The following is a 22,678-nucleotide window of genomic DNA, read 5'->3' on the forward strand; positions in this document are numbered from 1 at the left end:
TCACCTTCCAAGGCCGAAACCTTATTTTAACCTTTGCAGATTCAAAGGGACTCAAGCTGCGTAATTAACATTTAGAAGGGAGATCATATCCCATGGTAAGGGGGGGTCCAGCCCCCGTGTGCCCTGCCCTTGGCCGGGGGCCCCGCCCCTTCCCTGCCCGCACACACTGCCCCAGGCCACCGAGATGGCTGCTGGGCTGTCCCACCGCCAGACACAGAAGCATACTTGTTCGCTGAAATCCCTTTACTTCCTCCTGCAGGTCCAAACCTGGATGAAGTGATATTTACATTCCACTGGCTGTCTTTATTTTTCCCACCTGAAAACAAAGTGCTTCTTGTCTTATGACTGCTGAGAGGACCTTGTGGGGTCCCGAGATCATAGAACTGTAGGGACCTTTGGGTCATTTTGCTCAGCCACACCCCTCTGCCACCCCCTCTGTCACACATACATGCACACCCCTAGAGGGACGGGACACAGGAGCCCACAGCGACTGCTGGGAGACTCCTGCTCACAAACGCTCCTTAACTCACATCCCTCGGGCAGGGCATTTCCTTGTTTGGAGGGACAGGGTTTGTAAACTGAAAATAACTTGGGTTTAACTGAAATTCCAGGCGGGAGGGGGGTGACCCAAGCTCCCTCTCATTTTGAAAGTTTTGCCTCACAGCCTGTGTGATGGCTGACACGCAGCCGGGCGGGGGTCGGGTCAGGTGGGGACGCATCTGCTGGACCGGCTTGCCTCGGGGAGGAGGGGAGAGCCAGTGAACCCAGCTCGAGGGCGGAGGGGGGTTCCCCGGGGAAGAAGAAGAAGACACGATTTACCTGGGGAGACTTACGGGGGACAGACTCAACTTAAAAAATGTTATCCAGTGTTAGCCTGTAGCACGCACTATGTCCTGATTTCTGGTTTGGAAAATCTGACCCCCAACATGAGACAGGACAGTGAGAAGTGAGAAGTTCCTTGGCCAGTGCACTAGGGAAACTGAGGCAGCCGAACTCAGTGCTGAACTGTCTACACTCAGACACCAGAGGTCACCAGGCCTGGCAAACCTGTGAAGACAAAGGCCTCACCCCCAGGGTACCCTCTCCTCCCCGGCCTCTCCTCCCTGGAGAGGACGTCTAGGCCTCGGAGGTAGTTCCAGGCCCAGGAAAGCAGCTAAAGCCAGGCCAGTGACCCAAGACCCCCTGCAGTGACTGAAGACCCCCTGCCCTGGCACTGACCCATCGGTAGAGACCGTGACCCCCACAGGGCACACCTGGGGAACTGATGAGCATGCTGCTGAGACCTCCCCTGAGACCGCCCCTAGGGTTCCCGCCTGCAGGGGAGAGAGAAAAACCTCAAGGCAAAGGGCCCAGGGCTCATGTGTTCTCCCTCTGGGGAGCAGCCCCGCTGTACCCTTTCCTTTCCCCTGCACCCCCACTTCCTCCCCCATAGGCAGCTGTCTCCTGAACCCTAAGGTAAATGGGCAGGGCAGCTTGTCCCAGGCTAATGTCCCCCAAACCTGCCCCCAAGGCCCCTTGTCTCCCACTTTCCAGGGAGCGAAGGCAGCCCAGCCTCAGCTCCCCGTTGCTTCCTCTGCACTAAGCCCTTCCTTGTCCGCTGTCCCCAGCTTTAGTAAATGGGCCCTCACCGTCCCCTGGGCTCGTGCTGCGCAATCTTTCCCACGTGGAGTCAAGGACCCACCCTCCACAGCGGGCCCTGGGCAGCCCTGCCCGAGAGCAGATAGAAGCGGACACAGATGAGACCTTTGCCAGCACAGGCCGAGAACCGTGGGGCAGAGGGTCCCCAAGGAAAGGCCGTTTCCCTGTCACTACTTACGACAGTGAGCAGACGGAATGGGCCCAAGGTCCAATTCTCAACGGGTGTTTGCAAGGGCTCTTTCTATCATGCTCTGTGTGGTGAGGGGTGGGGTGTGTGTCAGTTCCCCTTATATTTAGGTACTTGCGTTAAGTTGGCATTTTCTTCATTGATTGTGCCGATCGGAGCCGTTCGGATCTCTGGGAGACACGTGGGAAGGGGAGGCACGGGGACTCAGCTGTGTGAGTGTGAACCGGCAGGTCATCGCCCGTGCTCCTTCCTTACGTCACCTGTCTAGTCCTCGCGGCATCCCTGCGAGGGAACAGTGGTGCTCCTGAGACAGATGAGGAAACTCGGGCTCGAAAGGCTAAGCGTCCTCCCCTGGCCACGTGGCTCGTCCCTGTAGGGCTGAGCCCTGTGCCCGAAAGCCCCCTCCCCTTTCTCCCCGGCATCCCCACCATTGAGTCCGGCCCGGGGCGTCCCAGGGGCTCCTCGCTGCCTGTCCGGCCGGGGAGGAGCAGCGTGCCGGGCAGCCCCAGCCGGAAAGGTCGGCTGTGGCCAGACTGGGAAGGTCAGCACATTCTCTGCAGAGCATCAAAACAGCAGGCTCACTCCGAGCCAGGCGTTGGGATTACTCTTCGATTCTGGTTCCCCCGTGGCTGTGGGGGATGCTTGCGCGGGGCGTTTGGGTTTGGATTTCAGATTTCTTCTTGAACTTTTCATTTCAGGACATAACTTGGCAAGATGAGCACTCTGCCCCTTTCTCCTGGGAAACGAGGGTAAGTCGGATTAAATTTAGATTTGCTTGTTCGCTTCAAAAGAATTGCATCGTTGTGTGTTTTTCTTCCAGCCTCTGGACTCGGGAGGCAGCTGCCCCGCTGCTGGTGGGGCCGCAGGGGAGGCAGGAGGGGCTGGGGATGAGGTAGCAGGCTGGTGCGAGGGGCCTGGGGCGGCCTTTCTGGGAAGCGGGCTCCTCGCGGGCCAGCCTGTGCTGTGGCCTCATTCACCAGCACTTGGCGCCTGGGTGGGGGCGCTCCATGGGCATAGCTGCTGGCGGAGCTTTAAAAACGTGTTTTTTGGGGGGTGGGAGAGGGTGACAGCTGCTGTTATTCAAATAAAATCAGAAGGGCAGGAGGGTACAGGAAGTCGGGTGGGTATGGGGACAAGAGAGACAGTGGCAGACAAGACGGCGTGTCCAGCGGAGTTGCCTGGAAGAGTCAGGGCCAACATGCAGGAGCCCCGAGAGTGAGCGAGAAGGGGGCTTTGTACTGGATGTAGCTGCAAGGTCTGGGGGGGTGGGGTGTGCCTATATGTGTGAGTTAATGAAGCCGGCCTTGGGTCACAAACGCTGAGTCTGGTCTCCCAGGCAGTCATTATTTATTATTTATTATTATTATTATTGCCAGAGTTGCTTAAGAGTCTCAGGTTTCACCGCTTTTAATGTATTCCCCCATCCTCCCTAGTTGCCCCGCGGAAGTGTATTAATAAGCAGCAAAAAGACCAGAAGGGAGGCATCTCTCACCCACCGAAAAGGAGGGAAAAGCCCAGCATGCTCTGCATTCAAGAATGTTCAGTGCTGTGTGTCTGAGGGTTCTTCCCATAATGGGGGCGACCAGGATTAGACTCAAGGTCAGACAGGGGCTTTCAAGTGCATCACTTGCAGGGGATGGTTCTTGCTTTCTCTCTTGTTCCCACGGTTGCTCGTCTCGGTAGCAATGGGCCCCCAGGCGGCATTTGAGGAGGGTGGGGGTGGGTCAGAGTGGGGCGCAGCACCAAGCGGGTCTGTAAGAAGCTTGCCCATGGGGGCTTTCAAGTGCAGTATTGGACCAGGGTTCAGCTGGGTAAGGACAGCTGGTGTGGTTGCATGCAGTTAGCATTTATGTTACAAGAATCATCGAAGTGTTATAAATCACAATGAATGACCACGGACCGCCCCGAATGAAGGCTGGGGAGGCGCGTGAGAGTGGGGGTGGTCCTCACATCGGACTAAGGCGTGGTTTGGGACCACACGGTGTTCCTGCAGAAGGGCGGCGCGGTCTCTCTCTCCGAGAGCACAGAAACCTCTGCCTTCGGTGGACCACCGCGCCAGCTCCCAGACGTCTGAGAAACAGAGATGCAGACCTCTGCATCCTGCGTGCGTTGCTTTTGCTTCCACCGCAGGTTAAAGCCCTGGGTCTGTGCACAGAGCAGGGTGAGGGGCCATGCTGGGCTGGAAGCCGAGTCCCCCTAGGGACCTGGACACTGGTGGAAGGGGCAGCTGAGAGTTGGGTGGGCGGGAGTGAAGAAGGGTGTCCTGGAGCAGGCTGGAATGGCCTCAGCTCCTCAATCCTTGTCTGGTGCCTTGTAAAGGAAGCTGTAAGTGACCCCATTGGCGTTCAGCCAGGGAACTCAATTTCCTTGAATATCTGTGGGCTTCCCGAACGGGTGACTGAGAAGCACAAGTCCTGTAGGTGACACCTGGGGCAGCAGGCAAACGGCACTCAGCCCTGGGAGCCACAGCCCAGGTGCGGTGACCTGGGGAACGGCACGGATTTTCCCGGACTGGGCGGGCCCCCCTCTGATGATACCACAGCCACGCAGACACTGAGAAGTCGAAATTCGTACCGTAGGTGTCCCAAGGCCTGAGTCCATGGTGAGCCCCATAAGACTATCTGTTCTCAAGAATTTACTTTGTTCCGTGTTCCCAAATCAGCTCTTGGTGGAACGGCCCATTTCCCCTTTGTTAATTCGCCGGCACAGCTGACATTCCAGGACCAGGGTAGGGCGGGGCCCAGGGTGGCTGCTGACTCGGGGCTCAGCTCCTGGGACCAGCATGGGAGACAGGTGCCTGGCGAGGCCTGGAGAGCAGGACGCTGATATGGGCTGGTGTGGATCACGCCTGTGCTGGCGGTCATTGTCCACAGGCACCAGCGGGTCCCCTGGGAACCTGGTGAATTGAGAAGGCTCGATAAAATCAAGTTAGTGTGTCACCCATTTTCACTTGTGTCCTTGTAGCCAAAAGCGCAGCCTTTGTGGGCCAGAGTTCTCATTCCATTTCCGGTTCCCCTTCAACGAGGAGCAGCTTATTTCATGGATGGGGGGCTCACGGTGTGTTCTCGCCTTTTGGTTTGGCCTCTTGAGGGCGGATTTGTGCTGTGTAGGGTCAGTGCCTCATGGGCAGCATTCCAGAGAGCAGAGGAGCTGTCCCCACCTTTGTCCCCGTGAGTCAACGTTGAGTTTTACAAAATCCCCCACCCACCTCTCTCATCCTCGGGCTTGGAGCGTCCTGTCCCTTGTGTCCTAGACTGTGTCACTCTCTGCCTCAGGAACTTACAGACTGATCAGAACCCCTCTGGAGAGCTGCAGACAGGAGGTGGCTTTAGCCGGAGCGGGTGGCCTGAACTCTGAGTGCAGGACGGAGACTCGGAGCCTGTGGCTTGCTCTCCCGGAGCAGATTCCTCCGTGGTCTGTTGGCACAACAGACCGCCCCAGGCTTCGGGATTCTGCGGGTCAGCCATCAGGGCAGTGGGCTGGGCTCAGCGGGCTCCTGCTGGCCTCCTCTTGTGACTCCTGGGTCATCTGACAGCCTGAGGGAGGGAGCTGAGAAAACCTCACTTCCAGGTGTGTCCACGGGCCTGGCTGTCAGCTGGCCCCACGCGTGGTGGAGGGAGAGCTCACTGGGCCTCTCGACGCTCAGGCGTGCTAGCCACACAGTGTCACCTCCGCCGCCTTCTGCTGGTCAGACCGAGGGACAGCCCCGCCCGGATTCAGGGTGCGGGGAACGGAGCACAGCTCTTGGTGGAGCGTAGCCGAGAATTTGTGCCGGCTTTCAGTCTGTGGTTCTGTGGCCTGGCAGCCGTGACACCGGCTGTTTCCTTCCACCGTTTCCCATCGTCCACTGGTGTCTCATTTAAATTTCAGTTTTCAGCTGGGGCGAGATACCCATTGGCCGTTGTCAGTGTGCAGCTCAGCGGTGTTCAGTACGTTCTCGCCACTGCACAACCGTCCCCACCATCCAGCCAGAGAATTCCCTTCACCTTCCCAAACTGAAGCTCCGTCCCATCAACCCCAACTCCCCATCCCCTCCCCCAGCCCCTGGCAACCACCCATCCTACTGTCCGTCTCCGTGATATCACCCACTGACTTAAAAATTCAGTGGTCATTGTGCGTCTGCTGTGTCAGCCATGGTGCTCAAGACTGAGATGAGCAAACCCTTCTGTTCTCAAACAACCGCCCCGGGGGAGGAGAGCGTCAGGTGGCGGCGGAACTCCTACGGGAGAAAGACGTGAGACTTCCCGCCTCCCCCTCAGCCATTTCCCCCCGTTCACTGGACGTGTGTTCATGGCCACGTTGGAGGTGTGATCTCAGCCTTCCTCCAGCTCCTCCGTCCAACAGACTCTGGGAGCAGCAGCTCAGCGCCCGGCTCTTCCTCAGCCCTGACTCTCTGCCCCTGGCGGCTGCACCTCTGCGTGGGCCCCTTCCTTTAGGCCAGCCTCTTGTCACGTGGTTCCATCCACCGAGCATGGGCTGGTGCAGTGCTGGGTGTCCCAGCACCAGGGACAGGGGGCACTGCCCAGCACTGGGCTGGGGACCACGGTCACCACCCAGCAGTGAGGACCGGGGTCACTGCCCGGTGCTGTGGGGACCGAGGTCGCTGCCCAGTGGGGCACAGCTCTCGTCAGGAGGGCCCTTGCTGGAGAGCAGGCGCACAGCAGCCTCAGCCTGACACCCAGTCCTCAGAGTCCGTCTCTGCCTTCCAGCCTGTCCTCCCTGCCGGGGCCCCTCCTTCCTCGCCGGTGACCCAGCCAGGGCCTCTGTTGCTCTGACCTCTTCGTCACGGAAGGGAGGCTCAGAGGGAGTGCTGCTTGTCCCGGCTGGGGCGGGGGCGGGGGGGTCGTCGGCCTCTTCCCACCCACTCATCTGTCAGCTTGGCAGGCAGGCGGTGTGGGGAGGGTGCCCCTGGGACCCCACACTGGATTCCTCTCTCATGCTACTGATATTTCAGGGGGAAAAAACGCAGCCCTTGGAATGCTGCAGGGAGGGGTGGCGGGGAGCCGGGGAGATTCCTGGCATTGCCAGTCGCTCTGGGCTGGGAGCCTCAAGGAGCGCCTGCAGAGGACCCCCACCCCCACCCACCCGTCCTCTCCTCCCCCAAGTCGTCTGGACTTTTCCTTTCCGTCTACCCCCACCCCCGTCCTTCACCTGATGGTCGGCTGCCTACTCAGGGTCAGGTAGGAGGCTTCGTGGGCATCCGTTCCTCGGTTTCTGGGGCATCCAGAGCTCTCCGAGGGCCAATGCAGACCGTCCCCATGGGGTGGCGCTCCAGCCCCCTCCTCAGGCAGAGAAAGGAGCGCTCAGAATTGCACACACGTCGAGCTCTTTCCCTGCTGAGACCAGGGCCGCTGTCCCGCCATGGGCCAGGACACCCGGATCCAAGGACGGTGGGGACTGGCAGGCTGAACGGACCAGGAGAGACGGGCCCCAGGTCTGTCTGTGGCTCCCCGGTGTCTCCTGCCCATGGTGGGAGGGCATTCCACCAGGATGTCCTATACACAGAGGATCCCCGGGGTCACCAGCTCCGCTTGACTGTCCCTCCTCACTGCCAGCTGGACGTTTCTGAGGCACTGTCACATGGGGCCGCACTGTCCCCCCATCACAGCTCAGCTCCTGCACCGCTCAGGGTCCCCCAGGCCCTCTTCAGCAAGCCCCCCATCTCTGCTCAGCAGCCAGGTGCCCCGCCCGTCCTCTCAGCCCTGCCCTTTCTGACCTCAGAGCCCGCATCTCTCATGACCGTCTGAAGGTCCACCCTGCAAATCCGGTTCCTGTGACCCTGCCCAGCGTGGCAGCGGCTGTGCGGCTCACCTGGTGCCGGCCTGTGCTGGGCATCTCTGGGGCGCTGCCTCGTTCAACCTGCACAAGCACCCATTTTACAGACGAGGGCACTGAGGCGTGGAGTGGAGGGGACGTCCGAGCCTGGAACCCTGTGTGGTGGCAGCGGGGGCTTCCCCTCTTCCCTGCTGCCTTTGGGAAGGGCTGGGGTGGACGGGAACATGGCATCGCATGACAAGCCCCCGGAGGGCAGAGGCTATCATTTGTCCCTTAACCTCATAAGCACCGGACAGGGGCTCCTTCACCCCCACCACCTGCTGGGTATTTTGGGAGCTCATGTTGCCAGGGGCCTAATGGACGGGCATGGGGTCTGAGCAGGGTTCCTCCCATCTGTCCAGCGCTCCGGGCCCCTGTGACCCCGGGCAAACATGCAGGAGGTGGTGTTCAGCCCCTGGTAGTGACGGGCGCCCGGGGTGAGGGCAGGCGTCCACCTGGACGGCCACTGCCTGCCTGCCCGCCCGGCGGTCTGATGCCCCCAATCTCCAGGGGCTGGGTCACACTGTCTCTCCCTGTCAAAATGTCGCTTCTAGTGGTTTTATGATTCTAGAGGGTTTTCGTGTCCTCCCCCCTCCACGGACAGAGGAGACGGTTTGTGAATTTGTCCGGATCAGCTCCAGAGAACCAGTGTCCCTCCCGACGGCGGTTCCGCAGCCTGCGTGCCACGATTTAGATCTGCCGGAGGCGGCCAAGCCAAACAGTTAGTTTTGGCAGCCTGTGCTCCCCCTTTACTGAGATTTTACACATTCCTCTCCAGTGAGCGGGGCGTAAAAATAGACTCGGGGCTCAGCTGTGGTCTTTCTGTTTTTAGAACGGACGTGGCCAGCTGAGCCCCCGTTCCCCACATGGGGCGACCGACGCCCAGTCCCGGGGTGGCTGGACCGACTGCCCGGCACACCCTCCCCGGGCTTTCCAGCTGGTGCTGGGGACGTGGCGGCCGGGCGGGCGGTGGCCAGCATGGCTGCAGGGGAGCGGGCTCCCTGTTCACGGCTTCTTGCCCGTCTCAAAGCTCTCAGGCCGCCTGAAACCCGCACCCTCCCCCGTCCGTCCCCGCGTGGGAGGTGACAGTCTGTCCCCCCATCAGAGTACGCACGCAGTGTCCTGCCGGCCCCCGCTCGGTGTGGCTCTGCGCTCTGGGACAGGCTGGCATTGCTGCCTCTCCCAAGAGCTCTTTCTCCACCAGCCGGCCACCTCCTTGAGGCAGGGTTGACCCTGTCCCGTTTGATGACCCGTCCCTGTGTCAGAACGGCCCCGTCTCTCAGAACCTGTGGCATGGTGTGACCTTCAAAGGCATGGTGGGAGGTGAGGAGGTCACAGTGCCTGTTGGTCCCAGACCCACAGGCTCTGGGGGAGCCTGGGCAGGACAGTGGCTGGACCACAGTACCTGTGGGGACCTTCCCAGCTCAGACTCCGCGGCCCCCCACCCCTGGGCACCCAGAGAGGGGGACTCCAGGGTAGTGCTGGACCCAGCTTGCCATGCGGGCACGGACACTGCCCGCCTGCCCCAGCCATGGGCACCGGTCTCCACGTGCCCTGCCCTGGTGGCCAGAGGAGGTGCGCGAGGAGCCCTCATAGCTGGGGGTCGTGGAGGTGGACTTTCACTGACCTCAGACCATGAGGGGCCAGGAGAGCAAAGTCACGTGCATTTGCCAAGCACTTCCTGCGAGCGGGCCCTGTTCTGAAACCCCGAGGGGCGCCCACTCGTGAGATCTCACACTAGTCCAGTGAGGCAGAGGTGGATGTTACTCCCTTCTCGCTAAAGAAACAAGCCCACGTTCAGGGTCGAGTAGCTGGCGGTGGGTCTGCCCTCACTGCGGAGGGGCACGTGGGAGGGGAGGAAGGGGACGGGCAAGCGAGTGCCGTCTGGAAGCATCTGGGCTGGGGCTCTAGGGGCCCCAGGAGGAGCTGGGGACGTCTCCAGGGAGCAGCTCCGCCGGCAGAGGCCGTCCAGGCTAAGCCCTGGTCTGGGACAGAAGGGCGAGTGAGTGGCCACCAGAGAGGAAGGCCCTGGTGGGGTTGAGTCACCCAGGTGAGAAGCAGTCAAGTCTCCTTTGAAACTGCGAAGGCCGACCTGGCCGGGCGGCTCAGTGGGTTAGAGCATCATCCCAACACACCAACCAGGGTTGCAGCCTCAGCCCCCGGTCGGCACACGTGCAAGGATCAGCATAGAAACTGCAAGTAGCTCTGTCTCTCTCTCAGATCAGTTTTAAAAAATGAAATGGCAAAGGCTGCCCAAGGGGAAGGTGCCCCTTCCTTATGACCCGCAGGCGTGACTGCATGGGGCTGCAGACCAGTTTGGGACTGTTTGCTTTGCCCTGTTGCTGTGCAGAGGCACCTTTACAGACAGACTGGGATCCCCGGGCCGCCCTCCCGGGGCAGGCGGACGGGTGGCTCCCCCAGGCCCAGCCTGGTCCAGTCCGGTCCAGTCCCCTCATGCCGGAGTCCAGGGCCCAGGAGGACGGGGCCCACCCAGGGAAACAGACGCTCCGCCCCTTCTCTCTGCTCCTCCCGGCCCCTTTCCAAGGGTGTGCACTTCAAACACAAGGAACAAACCCTTTTCATCCAGAGCGAGCAGTGGGGAGGGGACTTTGAAGGAGATTGTATTTTCTATTTATTTTCCTTTTTAGACAAGAAGGGAGGGAGAAAGAGGGAGGGAAACATCAGTGTGTGAGCAGTATATTGACTGGTTGCCTCTTGCACGCCCCTAACTGGGGACCCGGCCCACACCCCAGGCGTGTGCCCTGACCGGGAATCTGGACCTTCGGGTTCACAGGCCGGCGCTCACTCCACTGCGCCACACCAGCCAGGGCCAGGAGATTATAGTCTTATTTGAAAAGCACAGAACAGCGTATGCCCAGGGGAGCGACTGAGAACCAGATACGCTGGGGTGGTTTTTTTTCTGTAAGTTCTTGCTTCCCTCATCTTGGCTCTAACGCCTCCAAGCCAGGTAGCTGGTTCTGTCCGCAGAGCCCTCTCTTCCAGCCAGGTGACGCCCTCCCTGGAGGAGTTGTGACGTGCCCTCTGCTTGTCCCAGAGCCATGGAACGGCCTCTGTCCTTCTGCTGGAGAACGTCACACCCAGCCCGGTGCTGCCCCGGCGCCCTTTCGACACGCCCGGAGCAGTCTCCGAAGCGCTGGGACCGCCCTCTCTCCCCAGCGTCCCTGGCTCGGCCGGTGGCTGCCTGCCTTATAGGCAAAGGTCCGGCCCAGCTTTCTAGAGGCCCCGAGGCTGCCTACCCCAACCCCACCGGAGAAATGGCTGACCCTAAAAAAGCCTGGGGCTCGACAGAGGGCTCCCTTCTGAGAGCCGTCCGACAGACACTACAATTTCCAGATCAAAGTCAGCTCTGTTCTGGAGTCTTCTTGGTCCCCACTTCCGAGCTATTTTTAATTTGCTTATTTAAAGAAACCGTCATCTCTGAGCTCAACAGCATCCATTCTGTTATGGGATTTGGAAGCATGCCGAGGGCACGCGGTTCACTCAGAAACAGACCTTTAACGATCAAGTCAGGGCCTTGACACAGTTGTGCAGAAATGCTGCTGGGTACGGGGCTCTCTGCCGGGCCTGTGGGCGGCATTCCTGCTGGTCCCTGGCTTGTGATCGGTGCCGCGGCGCCCCGCACGGCTTCACGCCGTGGACGGGCCCGATCCAGGTCGAAGCCGCAGCTGCAGGCTTCCTCATGGGCGTGCTGCAAACCTCCTGCCTCTCGTCTGCAGAAAGGAAATTCGGAAAACGAAAACCACCACCAACAAAGGGCGCCCCCTGCATGGGACGCTTCCGGTAACCGACGCCTGATGAACCTCAGCACCTGGCTGGGCAAGAGCTCCAGTGTCTTTTATTTCTTGTGACACTGAGCTTTACGGCAGCCTGTGCTTGGGACTTATCTTGGGTTCGTCGTGGCCTCGTCCTCTCCTCTGGGCCTGGGCCTCTGGCCGTCAGAACACGGGCTTTTGGGAGTCTCAGACTGAGAGGGTGGGTGGCTTCCAGGCTCGGGGCCTGCAGTTCCCACAGGAAAAGCAAGGTTTTCATCCTTTTCTTAAACATGTCCGTGCCCGAGGGGGAGAGGGCTGCTTGTAGAACAGAAAAGACCTGCGTCAACCTTTTATTGAAGGAATGGGCATTAAAGTAATAAAGGACCGTGGTTTGTATATAAGCTAACACAGTTTTTGTTTTTTGGGTTTTTTTTTAAAGATTTTATTTATTTTTTTTAGAGAGGGAAGGGAAGGAGAAAGAGAGGGAGAGAGAAACATCAATGTGCGGTTGCTGGGGGTCATGGCCTGTAACCCAGGCACGTACCCTGACTGGGAATCAAACCTGCGACACTTTGGTTCGCAGCCTGCACTCAATCCACTGAGCTACGCCAGCCAGGGCTGCTAACACAGTTTTAAATGATCACACTCAGCGGTGACAAGGGAGTGGTGGCTGGGGCTGCTGGAGTCAGGAAAGGGGGAAGGTCCTGGGAAACAGGCAAGGTAGCTCGTATGCATCTAGAACCATCTAAAAAAACCCCTTCGTGTGTCGATGTTTTACTTCTGGAAGTCTGTCTGAAGAGATGCACGCCCAATGGGGCGGAGCTCTGTGCGTGAAGACATTTGTGATGACCTTAATCACAGCAACAGATTAGAAGCAGAGAATTGTCCGGGACTAAGGAAGTGGCTAAGTGGGTGGCAGGACAGGTACTCCATGAAACACCTTGCGCCCGTTAGAATTATAAAGACCGTGTGGCACCGTGGACGATGCTTTTGTTAAGTGAGAAAACGATGCCCCACATTATAGGCATAATAATAATAGCACAGCAGCCTTGTAAGATACGTCCATGAAAGAGATTACACAAAAATCCAGAAAGGAATAGTGATTGTGGGAGAGGTAAGGGTGATCAGTGACTTTCTTCTTCTTTCTTCTAGTTTGCAGAGTTTCTGTATTGTAGTGGGATTACTTTTATCTGAAAATACGCAGAAGGGGGGAGCCGAAGTGGCGAGGAAGAGAGGCATTGTCAGGACTGATTGTAGGAGGGCCGAGAGGGCTGGGGGGTCGCTCGTCCTGCAGAGCCCGGGAGACAGACGGTGCCCTCCTGAGGGTTCGGATCCAGAGAGGGTTCAGGTTTCCACGTAACGATTTGCTGGTCGGACCAGTCTGGCACTAGCACTATCGTTTGTAGAGATCAAGCGGCGTCGGGTTGCAGAAAGCATTCCTGGGGATCTCCCATGTGGGGTGTGGCCGTGCTGGGTGCTGGGTGCCCTGCACCAGGCCCTGCCAGCCCCCCAGGGTCCGCCATCTCAGGTGGGGGGGCGGTGTCCTGGCCGACGGGACCAGCAGCAGGGTGAGCCCAGCAGAGCCATGCCGGGGGCGGTGGGTGGGGGGGACCATCTTGGGAGGAGACCTCTGGAGTGACGTGCCACCCTGGGCGGCTCGGGCTGCTGAGACAAGTGCCACAGACAGGGCGGCCTGAACCTCAGACCCTCATTTCCAGCCGCTCTGGAGGTTGAGGGCTGAGCTGAGGGTGCCGGTGTGGTCGGGTCCTGGTGAGGGCCCTCTTCTGGGTTCGCAGGCGGCGGCTGCCTTCTTGCTGTGCCCTCCCACGGGAGAGAGACATCTCTCCAGTTGTTTCTTACAAGAAACAACTCGGGTCCCATCTCGGGACCCGATCTCCTGACATCCAAGCCTGATCCCCTCCCACAGGCCCCGCCTCCCAACACCCTCACTGTGGGCATTAGGGCTTCAGTGTGTGACTCTGAGGGGCACCATTCAGCTCAGAGCAGGTGTGGGGGGCAGGAGGGGAGGCCGGGTGTCTGCAGCGCGCTCAGGCCTACCCTGGACTCTCTTGCTTTGGACCAGGAAGGCAGGGCCTGGCTCTGTGGGTAACTCCTGCTGGCTGATGCAGGTCCCGGAGGGAAGGGGCCGGGATGGAGTCTGGGTTTTGACCCTCGTCGCCCTCCCAGGGAGGGTGGTCGCCCACCAGCAGCTCCTCCGGAAGGCCCTGGAATCATTCCAGAGGAAGCTGGTCGGTGCTCTGCTTGCCCAGCAGAGAGGCCCTAATAGGCAGCAAGAGTTGGGAGCCTCTGAGCTGTTTGTAGCATGGACCACGGTGAGGCCTTGACATCAGAGCCAGAAAGTTCCAGAACGTGGACCACAAGGGGCTAACGCCGCTGCTGGTGGCAGGGGCGGGCTGTGCGAGCAGGTGCACCTGTTCTGGTTGGTTCCAAAGGTTGCTCTCCGTTCTCTCCTCCCCGTGCCCCGTGCAGAGTCAGATGGAGTTCAGCATCTCCGCCTTATCCATCCAGGAGCCGAGCGGCGGCCCCGCCAGCGAGCCCAGGCCGCCGTCCAAAGCCCCTCAGGGCTCGCAGGCCCTCCGGCCGCCCCAGGGCAGCAAGTCCTCCAGCCTGGATGCCCTGGGCCCCGCCCGGAAGGAGGAGGAAGCGTCCTTCTGGAAGATCAACGCGGAGCGGTCCCGCGGGGAGGGGCCGGAGGCTGAGTTCCAGTCGCTGACACCCAGCCAGATCAAGTCCATGGAGAAAGGTGAAAAGGTCCTGCCGGCCTGTTACAGGCAGGACCCTGCCCCGAAGGACAGGGAGGCCAAGGCGGAGAGGCCCGGCCACCTGCGCCCGGAGCTGCGAGCCCTTCCCGGTGCCGCTGTCGAGCGCGAGGGGCCACAGCCCGTCCAGGCCGGCGCCAGCACGCTGGAGGAGGTGGCCCCCTCCGAGCCCGTGGGCAAGCAGCCCTCCCCCGTGGCCGGCCCGGGGGACAGGGACGACGTGGAGGACGAGCTGTTCCCAGAACCCACACCTGTACAGGTAGGTGGGTGGCCCCTTCCTCCCGAGGGACGTGGGTGTTTCCACCTCTTGGCCGTTGTGAATCACGTTGCTGTGAACGTGGGTGTGCAAGTAGCTGTTTGGGGTCCTGCTTCAGCCCTGTGGGGTGTATTCCAGAGGAGGAGTTGCCGGGTCCTGTGGTAATTAATTCCACGGAGGTCACACCATTTTACCCTCCTGCGAGCGAGAGGCCCGGCTCTCCTCCTCATCCTCACCAACGCTTGTGGGTTTTCCCCTTTGGGATAGCAGCCACCCTGATGCCAGGTGTCTCACTGTGGGTCTGGTTGGCGTGTCTCTGAGGACTAGTGGTGCTGAGTGTCTTTTCCTGCGGCTCACTGACCATTTGTGTGTCTTCTCTGGAGAAACGTCTCTTCAAGTCCCTTGCCCAGTGTTCACGGGTGGGTGCTTCGTGGCTGGGCACGGGTCCTCCTCTGGGTGTTTCCCAAATGCAGTGGTGGGGGCCCGGCCCACCTTCCACTGGCTGCAGGTCCACCCTCCAGCTGATGGGTTTGCGTTTATGCTCCTTCTGGTTTACCCGGGGTCTCAGCCAGGGCTTTGGGCCCCTCCCTTTCCTGCCCATCTCCCCTCTCTGTGTCTCTAATCTCCCTACCCTGGGCTCCTTCTCAGACGGGCTCCGCTTGCCTCCCTCCCTGACTGGGCATCTTTCTCTGACCCTCTGCGGTCGGCTCTTCCTCCGGAGGAAGTGCTTGCCTCGCAGAGTGAGGAGTCTCCACTGTAAGAGGCGCAGGACCGTGTGCGGGGGGTGGGGGGTCAGGCGCCCGAAGTCCTCTGGAAGGACAGCTCTCTGAGCACAAAGCCCAGAGTGAGATGCCCCCACGTCGGAGAAACTGCTAGGCGACCAGAAAAAGGAAAACTTGATCGAACTCCTTAGTGTTTTCCACTTGGGCTCGCTCACTCTCCAGCGCGGATGCAGCAGGGCTGGGCTGCAGCCAGGCCACCAGGGAAGTGGCGTGGCCTGTGGCTGCCACGGACGCACTCTGTGTTTGCCAGTGGCATGGAGGGTGGCTTGTCAAGGTGTCCTTGCCCAGGAAGGCTGCTGGCCCTCCGGGGACATCTGCTGTGCTGGACGGGGAGAACGGGGCACCTTAGTCACAGGGCTGGCGGGAGCCTGTTTTGGGACGTGTCTGAATGTTGCAGCAGCTTGAGATCGCCTGAACTTACCCATGTCAGTCACTTGGTGGATGCTTGACCTGAAAACTTGCCCCTGGCTTAGGGAAAACACTCCAGAACCTTCCACATAACCTGGAAGAAGCTTTACATCCGCTCCCCGTATTTTTTTAATTCTAATTTATTGACTTTTTAAAAGATTTTATTTATTTATTTGTAGAGAGGGAAGGGAGGGAGAAAGAGAGAGAGAGAGAAACATCAGTGTGTGGTTGCTGGGGACCTGGCCTGCAACCCAGGCATGTGCCTTGACTGGGAATCGAACCTGCAATGCTTTGGTTCACAGCCTGTGCTCAATCCACTGAGCTACGCCAGCCAGGGCTCTCTCCACGTATTTTTTTATTCCCTCAGCTTTGCAAGTTGTGTGTGTTCCATTAGAAAGACTACGTGTGCACTGTGTCCTCTTACTCCATGGTGACTACATGTAAACATGCCTGCCTCCCAGGAAGGGAAAATATGCGCTTTTCTCCCTCTCGCTGCAGGCAGGTCCAGAAGCTGCTCACGGACGTGCCTGGGGACAGTAGTGGCATTGAATCTTATTTGATTTTTCTGGTCCCAGGCTCCGAGTTAAACTCAGGTCAGGGCGCTTCTGAGACAGAGGCGGTCTGTTTCATTTGGGTCATATTAAATGAGATGCTGTTTTTAGATTACGGCAAGCTAAAAAAAAAAAAACCCTCATGCCTTACTTTGCTGTTCTTGTCTCTCCGGCAGGTCAGCTCAAGCAGTGCCATCTTGAAGACCGGGTTTGATTTTCTGGACAACTGGTAAAAGGTGTTAGACCAAAAAAAAAAAAAACCTCCACCAAAAACCAAGACCCCCCCCCCCCCCAAATGTTTTCCAGCGTGGTGTGGCAGAGGATGCCGAGTGCAGCATTTCCTGGGTCGTTTTCTGGTTTCTGTACGCAAATTTCTTAATCTTTTGGAAACTGGTAAATATTGCCTTGTCCAGATTCCCACAGTTTCCCCTTTTTGGTAAGACCCGAGATAACATGCTATTTTTCAATGATTTGATAACAAGTTTTACATCTGGGGTTTTTTAAGACTGTTCAGAGCTCAGTCGATCTTTGCAAATAAATCTTCCGTTCCGGCTGCACCCAGATCCCCCCTCCTCGGAGAGAGGGTTTTCTCCACCATGTCACCAACATTGTAGAAGTGATTTCCACTCCTCCTCCTTTACCCCCTCCCTGTTTTTGAGTGTGTGGGGTCGCCTTGGATGGGTGATGGTTAGTGACGTGTTCAGCCGCGGTGACATCAGCGTGCTGGCTGTGACCACAGAAAGGTTTGCTCCCCACACACCCCACCCCGCTCCACGCTCCCAGCTGTCCAGGGCTTCCCTCGCTGAAGCCCTGTTTCTCGAATTGCGTGCCGCCCTCTGCCCTGTGTCGTTTGCAGGAGGTGGACTCGGCGCGAGGCAGAGGGCGTCTTTAAGCGGCCCGGGTCCTTATCCAAACTACCCTTGTTTAAGAGTTGCATGTTTCAGAGTTTTGTATTAACTTTGCATTATTTTGTATCTAGATGTAGCGGTTGTAGGGCTACCACTTTTAGAAGTTCTTTGCTGCTCCTGTGGCCTGTGGGTGTCCCCTGTCCTGGGCACCTGTGGGAGGAAGGGCTGATGGCAGGTGTCGCTGGCAGACAGGGCTCCTCGGACTAGTTGTGTTAGACCTCCCAGCGTGGGCCTGGCAGGGGCGCCTTCATCCCGAGGACTGGTCCAGCTGTGTCACCGTGGCCCCTCCCCCAGCCCGGACTGCCAGCGGAACTGGAAGAGTCCAGCTTCTGCATGGGCCCAGCAGCGCCTCCTGGAGACCTTTGTGGTCATAGCAACGGCATCTCCCGGAGTTGGACCTCCTGCCCACCGCTGCTCCGGTGGGGGCAGCCCCTGACCCGTGAGCTGCAGGAAGCTGCAGGACACGCCCAAGGGTGGTCTGCACAGCACCTCTCACTGTGTTCTCCTCACCCGACGCCTTAATCCCAGTGAGTCCTGCCAGCGTGCGCCTGGTCTCAATATCAACATGCGTCTTTTTAAAAAACGCCTCTTTGTTTCATAGGACAGATCTGAAATGATTTCCAGAATATTTTATCTGGCTCCAAGGTGAAGCACATGGCGACGTTCTTATTTTTTTCCAGGAAAGTTTCTGCCAAAGCTGTGGCTTAGCCAATGTGTGGTTTGGTTCCTGCCAATTTGCTTAATGTTCCGAAACCTCATTTGGCTCCTTGGGGCACTGGAGTTGACCTTCCTCCTCTGGTGACTCTATTATGGCCAATGCAGGAGTTTTTCTTTCCTGTACCAATTAAGTAGGGTTGAACTCGGAAAGGGAAAACAGGTTTCTAGAGTGGTAGTGAGGGAAGGGAGCCTGGAAACCCCAGCTGAGGCAGCCCAGTGGGGAGCCGGCCCCTCGGGCCAGCTGCAGAGGCTGGAGCCTGGCTTACCCCTGCCTCCGTGGGGGTGGTGAGCTGTCTTCGAACCCAGGCCTGCAAGCAGGGTCCCTTCACCGCAAGGAGATGTGCAGGCCTGTTTGTGTTCCTTGGCGTTGAGAACAGAGAAGATCTGTGCCCTGGGACAATGAGGCCACCGGGATCCGTCTGTTCTTCTGGGAGACCATTCTAATTTCTTTCCCACTTTCCCATTGAGCCCAGAAATCCTAGAGGGAGTCCTGAAGTCCAGTTGTTTTGCTCCACTTTCAGAAGTACAGAAATGTGGGAGAGAGAAGCGAAGGCTGGGAGGATGCTGGTTTCTGGTCTGCATCCTGCCTGACCTGGTGGGTGGGGCTCCTTGTAACCATGGCAACCTATATACAAAGATGGTTCCTTTCCTGTCCTTCTGGGAATCGACGTTCAGTGCATCCAAATAAGGAAAAATTAAGCTCTTATGTCCACCACCTCCCCCCCCGCAATGTATCAGGAGTTTCCATTTATTATTTTAAAAATACTTTTCAGCTGCAGCCTCTGTGTTTTTGGATTCCCCCCACCCCTACCCCCTGCACCTGGGACTCACCTCGAGGAGTCAGTGTCTTGCTTTGGGTGATTGTATTTTGCAAAATCTCTCCCAAGAGATCAGAAACTAGTCTCAGTTCTTTCCCCTGGGGGTCCGCCCCCTACCCCCCACCGACCCCCAGGCCTGGGAGGGCTGCCCTCCTTGGGAACAATGGGGGTTGCAGCCCCCACGTGGATGTTGGGGGGGGGGGGCCTCCCTTTCTTTGCGCCTCTTTCTTTGATACACGTTTTCAGAAATGAAGATTCCTACTGGCTACTTGTAACTTGGTTGTATTTTATATTAATAACCTTTAATAAAGCCGTTTAAAATATTCTAGACGTGTCTGTTTGGGCCTCTGCTGGGCAGGGATGAACAGAGAGGAGAAGAAACAGATTCTTACTAGTTACACCAGCGCGAAACCGCTTCAGGAGGCCCCCCTCGCGCAGTCCTGACCCGGGCCCCCCGAAGGTCGGTGGGAAGCAGTATCGAGGTGCACAGACCCCCAGCAGACGCCGTGGGCTGTGTCCTGGAGGGCTCGAGTACACCCTTGGGTGACATGCTTATCACAGCAAGGGATTGAGTAGGCAGGGCAGGTGCTGTCTCCCAGCGAGCCTTCACACTGGACCTGGCTGAGCTGGTCTTCCTCCAAAGCAGCGACATCAGGGCTGGCCAGTGGATCTGTTTCACTGACCTGCAGGCGAATGCGCTTCTAAAACGGATACCCGTCAGAAAACGGTGACTCAGGTGGCCCGTGGGGCCTTGCTGCCTTGGGAGCAAGGATTTCTGGGTGAGCAGGTGACTGTACGTGCTGACTTGTGCTGTGCAGCGACCGTGGGCAGGCGGGTGGGCCCGCACGCCTTGCATTAGCACATCTGCCCGTGGTGAGAGGAGGCGCGATGGCTCCGTGGCTGTGGGTTTGGCAAGTTGTATGGTAGCTCAGCACGTGGTCCTAGTATGTCTTTTTTTAAAAAAAGTGTTTCTGTGCAAGGGGGAGCCATCCACATACAGACAAAATATGCCTGGGCCTGTTCACACGTTGCAGCCAGGAGGGAAGACGGGGAATCGGGGCAGGAGGGCGCTCTGCTGTGGGGTGGGGTATTTGTAGGGCTCTTCCGGCCACAGGGTCGGTCTGGTTCTGTGCTCACGTGCAGGCTGCTAACGAACTCAGCAGCCTCCCAGGTGGGTTGATAGGAAGATGGGGGCCCCCCTGAAGGGAAGTCAGCGATGCTGAACTCCCCAAACTCAGGCAGTTCTGTTACAAGATCGATTTAAAAATCGAGGGCAGGCAGCAGTTCCAACTGGAAACATGAATCAGAAGGTACTGACTCCTAATGGCAGCCAGAGACACAAAGTGTCTGACAAGTATGTGAGGACTTCTTTAAAGAAAACTACAAAGATGAAATGGACTAGAAGAAGGTTCGATGATCATGGGTGGGGTAACAGTATTCTAGAAGTGTCATTTTCCCCCAGATCATTTTATAAAGTCCGTGCAACCTCAACAAAAATCGCAGTGGGCTCTTCTGAGAAATTTGATGAATTCACGCGAACCTGCAGACTAATCGTTCACTGAAGAATGAGGGGTCTGACTCTTGGTCATGGAAGCACATCACGAAGCCGCGGAAGCGTGTCTGTGGGCACTGCCACAGGGGCGGACGGCCGCATCAGAGCGGACCGAGGGCCCAGGTGCTCGCCCTCACATGTGGGAGCTTAGTTTACAATCAAGTGGCACCACAGGCGGCAGGGTTCACTGCATGGAGAGAGAAATACCCAGCACCGTGCACTAGGGGGCTCCACAGGGAGTCCAGACCCAATGAAAGAAGGTGAAGGTGTAAAGCTAGTAGGGGGGCCTATCTCGTGACTGAGGGCAAGGAAGGGCTTCTTCCATAAGAGCTCAACAATGCAGACCACAAAGCAGCCTACTGCATCTTGTGCGTGAGCGTGAAGGGTTTTTGTCAGTGGAGTGGGCATGGACAGAGCTAGTGAGCTGGAAGGATTGGAGAGCACATTCGCGACATCCTTGGCGGTAAAGGACAAGCATCGGGGATCCAGAGGGCACCCCTGCAAAGCAAGCAGGAGGCCAGCACCCGAGACAGAGAGTGAACTGTAGACAAAACCCTTAGAAACTGTAAAGCATGTGAAAAGGCGCTCCAAGAACTGGTTGTCGGAGAGGAAAAGGGAGAGAGTTGGGTAATGCCAGTGATGGGGTAGGGCGGCGGTTCTCAACCCGCGGCGATTTGGCCCCCACCCTGGACACTTGGTAGTCATTTGTGTCAACACCGCCGAGGGTGGGGAGAGCCCACTGTCGCCATCTAGTGGGTGGAGGCCAGGCACGCTGCCAAACATCCTTCAGTGCCCGGTGCAGGCCCCACAGCAGAGAGTTTGGTCCCAGACATCCGTAGTGCTGAGCTTCAGAAACCCCGGGATAGAGGAGCTGTGCAGGCACGGTGTCAAGAGTAACATGGCGGTGTTTTGCCATAAGTCTGAAAGGAAGTCTTACACGGGCACTTATGGGGGTGTGTGCACGGCTGCTCACTGCAGTGCTGTTGGTGAGAACTGGGGGCAAGCGGATACGCCTGTCAGGGGCAGGTTGTTGGATGAAGGGGAATGCCCTCACCAGGGGTCATTCGGTGGCACCCAAAGCAGCATAGGAGGTGTCCAGGTGGCAGCATGGGTGGGTCTGAACGAAGGTATTACTCAATGAAGAAAAGCAGCAAACAAATTGGAATACAGAACAATGCACCATCTGCATAAATTAAAAACATGCGCGTAACACAAGACAGACTGGACAGTGGAATGCTGCTGGCCCCCGCGGAGGTGGCCAAGGCGGGAATAAGGGAGGTGGGAAAGAAGAACAGATCTGGATGGGCCCACGGTGATGGGCCTGCAGGCGCCTGCTGGCAAGGGAAGCCGGTATTCCTCGTAACCTGCGTCTGTTGCTGATCTCTCGCATCGGACTGGGGGCTCGTTGGTTCTCCGGTCTGTTGGGCTGGAGGCGGCCGGAGGCCAGCGTGGCTCAGACCTTCTGAGGCTGGTCTCTGGCTGTGATCTGCGTAGATGAAGTCACACCAGCTGTTTGGGGTGGGGCAGAGGGGACGATTTCCTCCACTGGCCAGTGCCTTTTCCACAGCAAACCGAAGTTCGCCCCACCCGAGAATCTGCCACGCAACAAACTCATGTACTGTAACGTATGTGAAGGTCTTTCGGAGTTACCTGAAGTTTTCTAACCGTATCACAGAAAGTGTGGGAAGCACCGTCTATTGCTTTAACCCAATACCGGCATTTCGAAGCATTTACTGCTGCTCTTGTGTGTGTGTGTGTGTGTGTGTGTGTGTGTGAGAAAGTGTCCAGGTCCAAGTGGAAAGCATGTGTCACAGGGACAGTGCAGACTGGAAATGAGATCCACATGTAACCCTGGCAACACGTGGGCCATGGCCGTGTGCTCGGTGCCAGGTGCTCCCTCTCGGCCCACCACCCCCTCAGCTGGTCTCTGCCCAGCGACTCATGCCAGCGTGGCCTTGGGATCACAGTGCCCTATTTTCCTTCCGAGTTCTTACTGTGTTGCAGCCCGGTGCCGGGCCTGGGGGTTCGGGAGTGTGTAACACACATAGATGCTACCCTCAAGGGCGTACACTGTAGGGGAGGAGGCAGACTGAACATAGGACCGTGCAAACAAATTTATAGTTAAACGTTGTTAAAAGTGAACAAGATCGCTGGCTCTGGCCCTGGCAGAGTGACTGGGAGTGGACTTACCCTCTTGTTACAAACAACCACAACATTGGGGAAAATGCAGGGAGGGGCCAAAGTCAGGTGTACAGTGGTGAGTGTGGGGAACAGTTTATCCTTGTATTATTTACTAATCATTGTATTATTTTCCACACAAACAGCTGTAAATGTATTTTGCTACACCTTGTATAGGAAACGCAGGACAGTACGTGCCGTAAGACTGTCCTGGCTTTCTGACGTGGGCACTTTCCACACCGTGTCGCAGGGAGTCTTGCTGAGCTGAGGAGAGTGAGTCCGGGAGGAAAGGGTAGCTGGGGTGTGTAGGAGGGAC

The 22,678-nt window shown here is 57.9% G+C and overlaps 1 protein-coding gene across 3 annotated transcripts in view; it reads left to right on the forward strand.

The window, feature by feature from the left end:
• Nucleotides 1-18,957, forward strand: part of C15H1orf198 (chromosome 15 C1orf198 homolog) — a 29,777-nt gene extending 10,820 nt beyond the window's left edge. The window contains exons 2-4 of one of the 3 annotated variants that reach the window (XM_036016201.1): nt 2,524-2,574; nt 13,903-14,451; nt 16,363-18,957. In XM_036016201.1, the coding sequence (XP_035872094.1) occupies nt 2,524-2,574; nt 13,903-14,451; nt 16,363-16,422 (660 nt within the window). In that variant the 3' untranslated portion in view covers nt 16,423-18,957. The remainder of the gene's footprint in view (nt 1-2,523; nt 2,575-13,902; nt 14,452-16,362) is intronic. The other 2 variants (XM_036016202.1, XM_028531230.2) reach the window with 2 other exon arrangements.
• Nucleotides 18,958-22,678: the final 3,721 nt, after the last annotated feature.

Source organism: Phyllostomus discolor, chromosome 15 (genome assembly GCF_004126475.2).
Source record: "Phyllostomus discolor isolate MPI-MPIP mPhyDis1 chromosome 15, mPhyDis1.pri.v3, whole genome shotgun sequence".
In the NCBI taxonomy this organism is placed as follows: Eukaryota; Metazoa; Chordata; class Mammalia; order Chiroptera; family Phyllostomidae; genus Phyllostomus; species Phyllostomus discolor.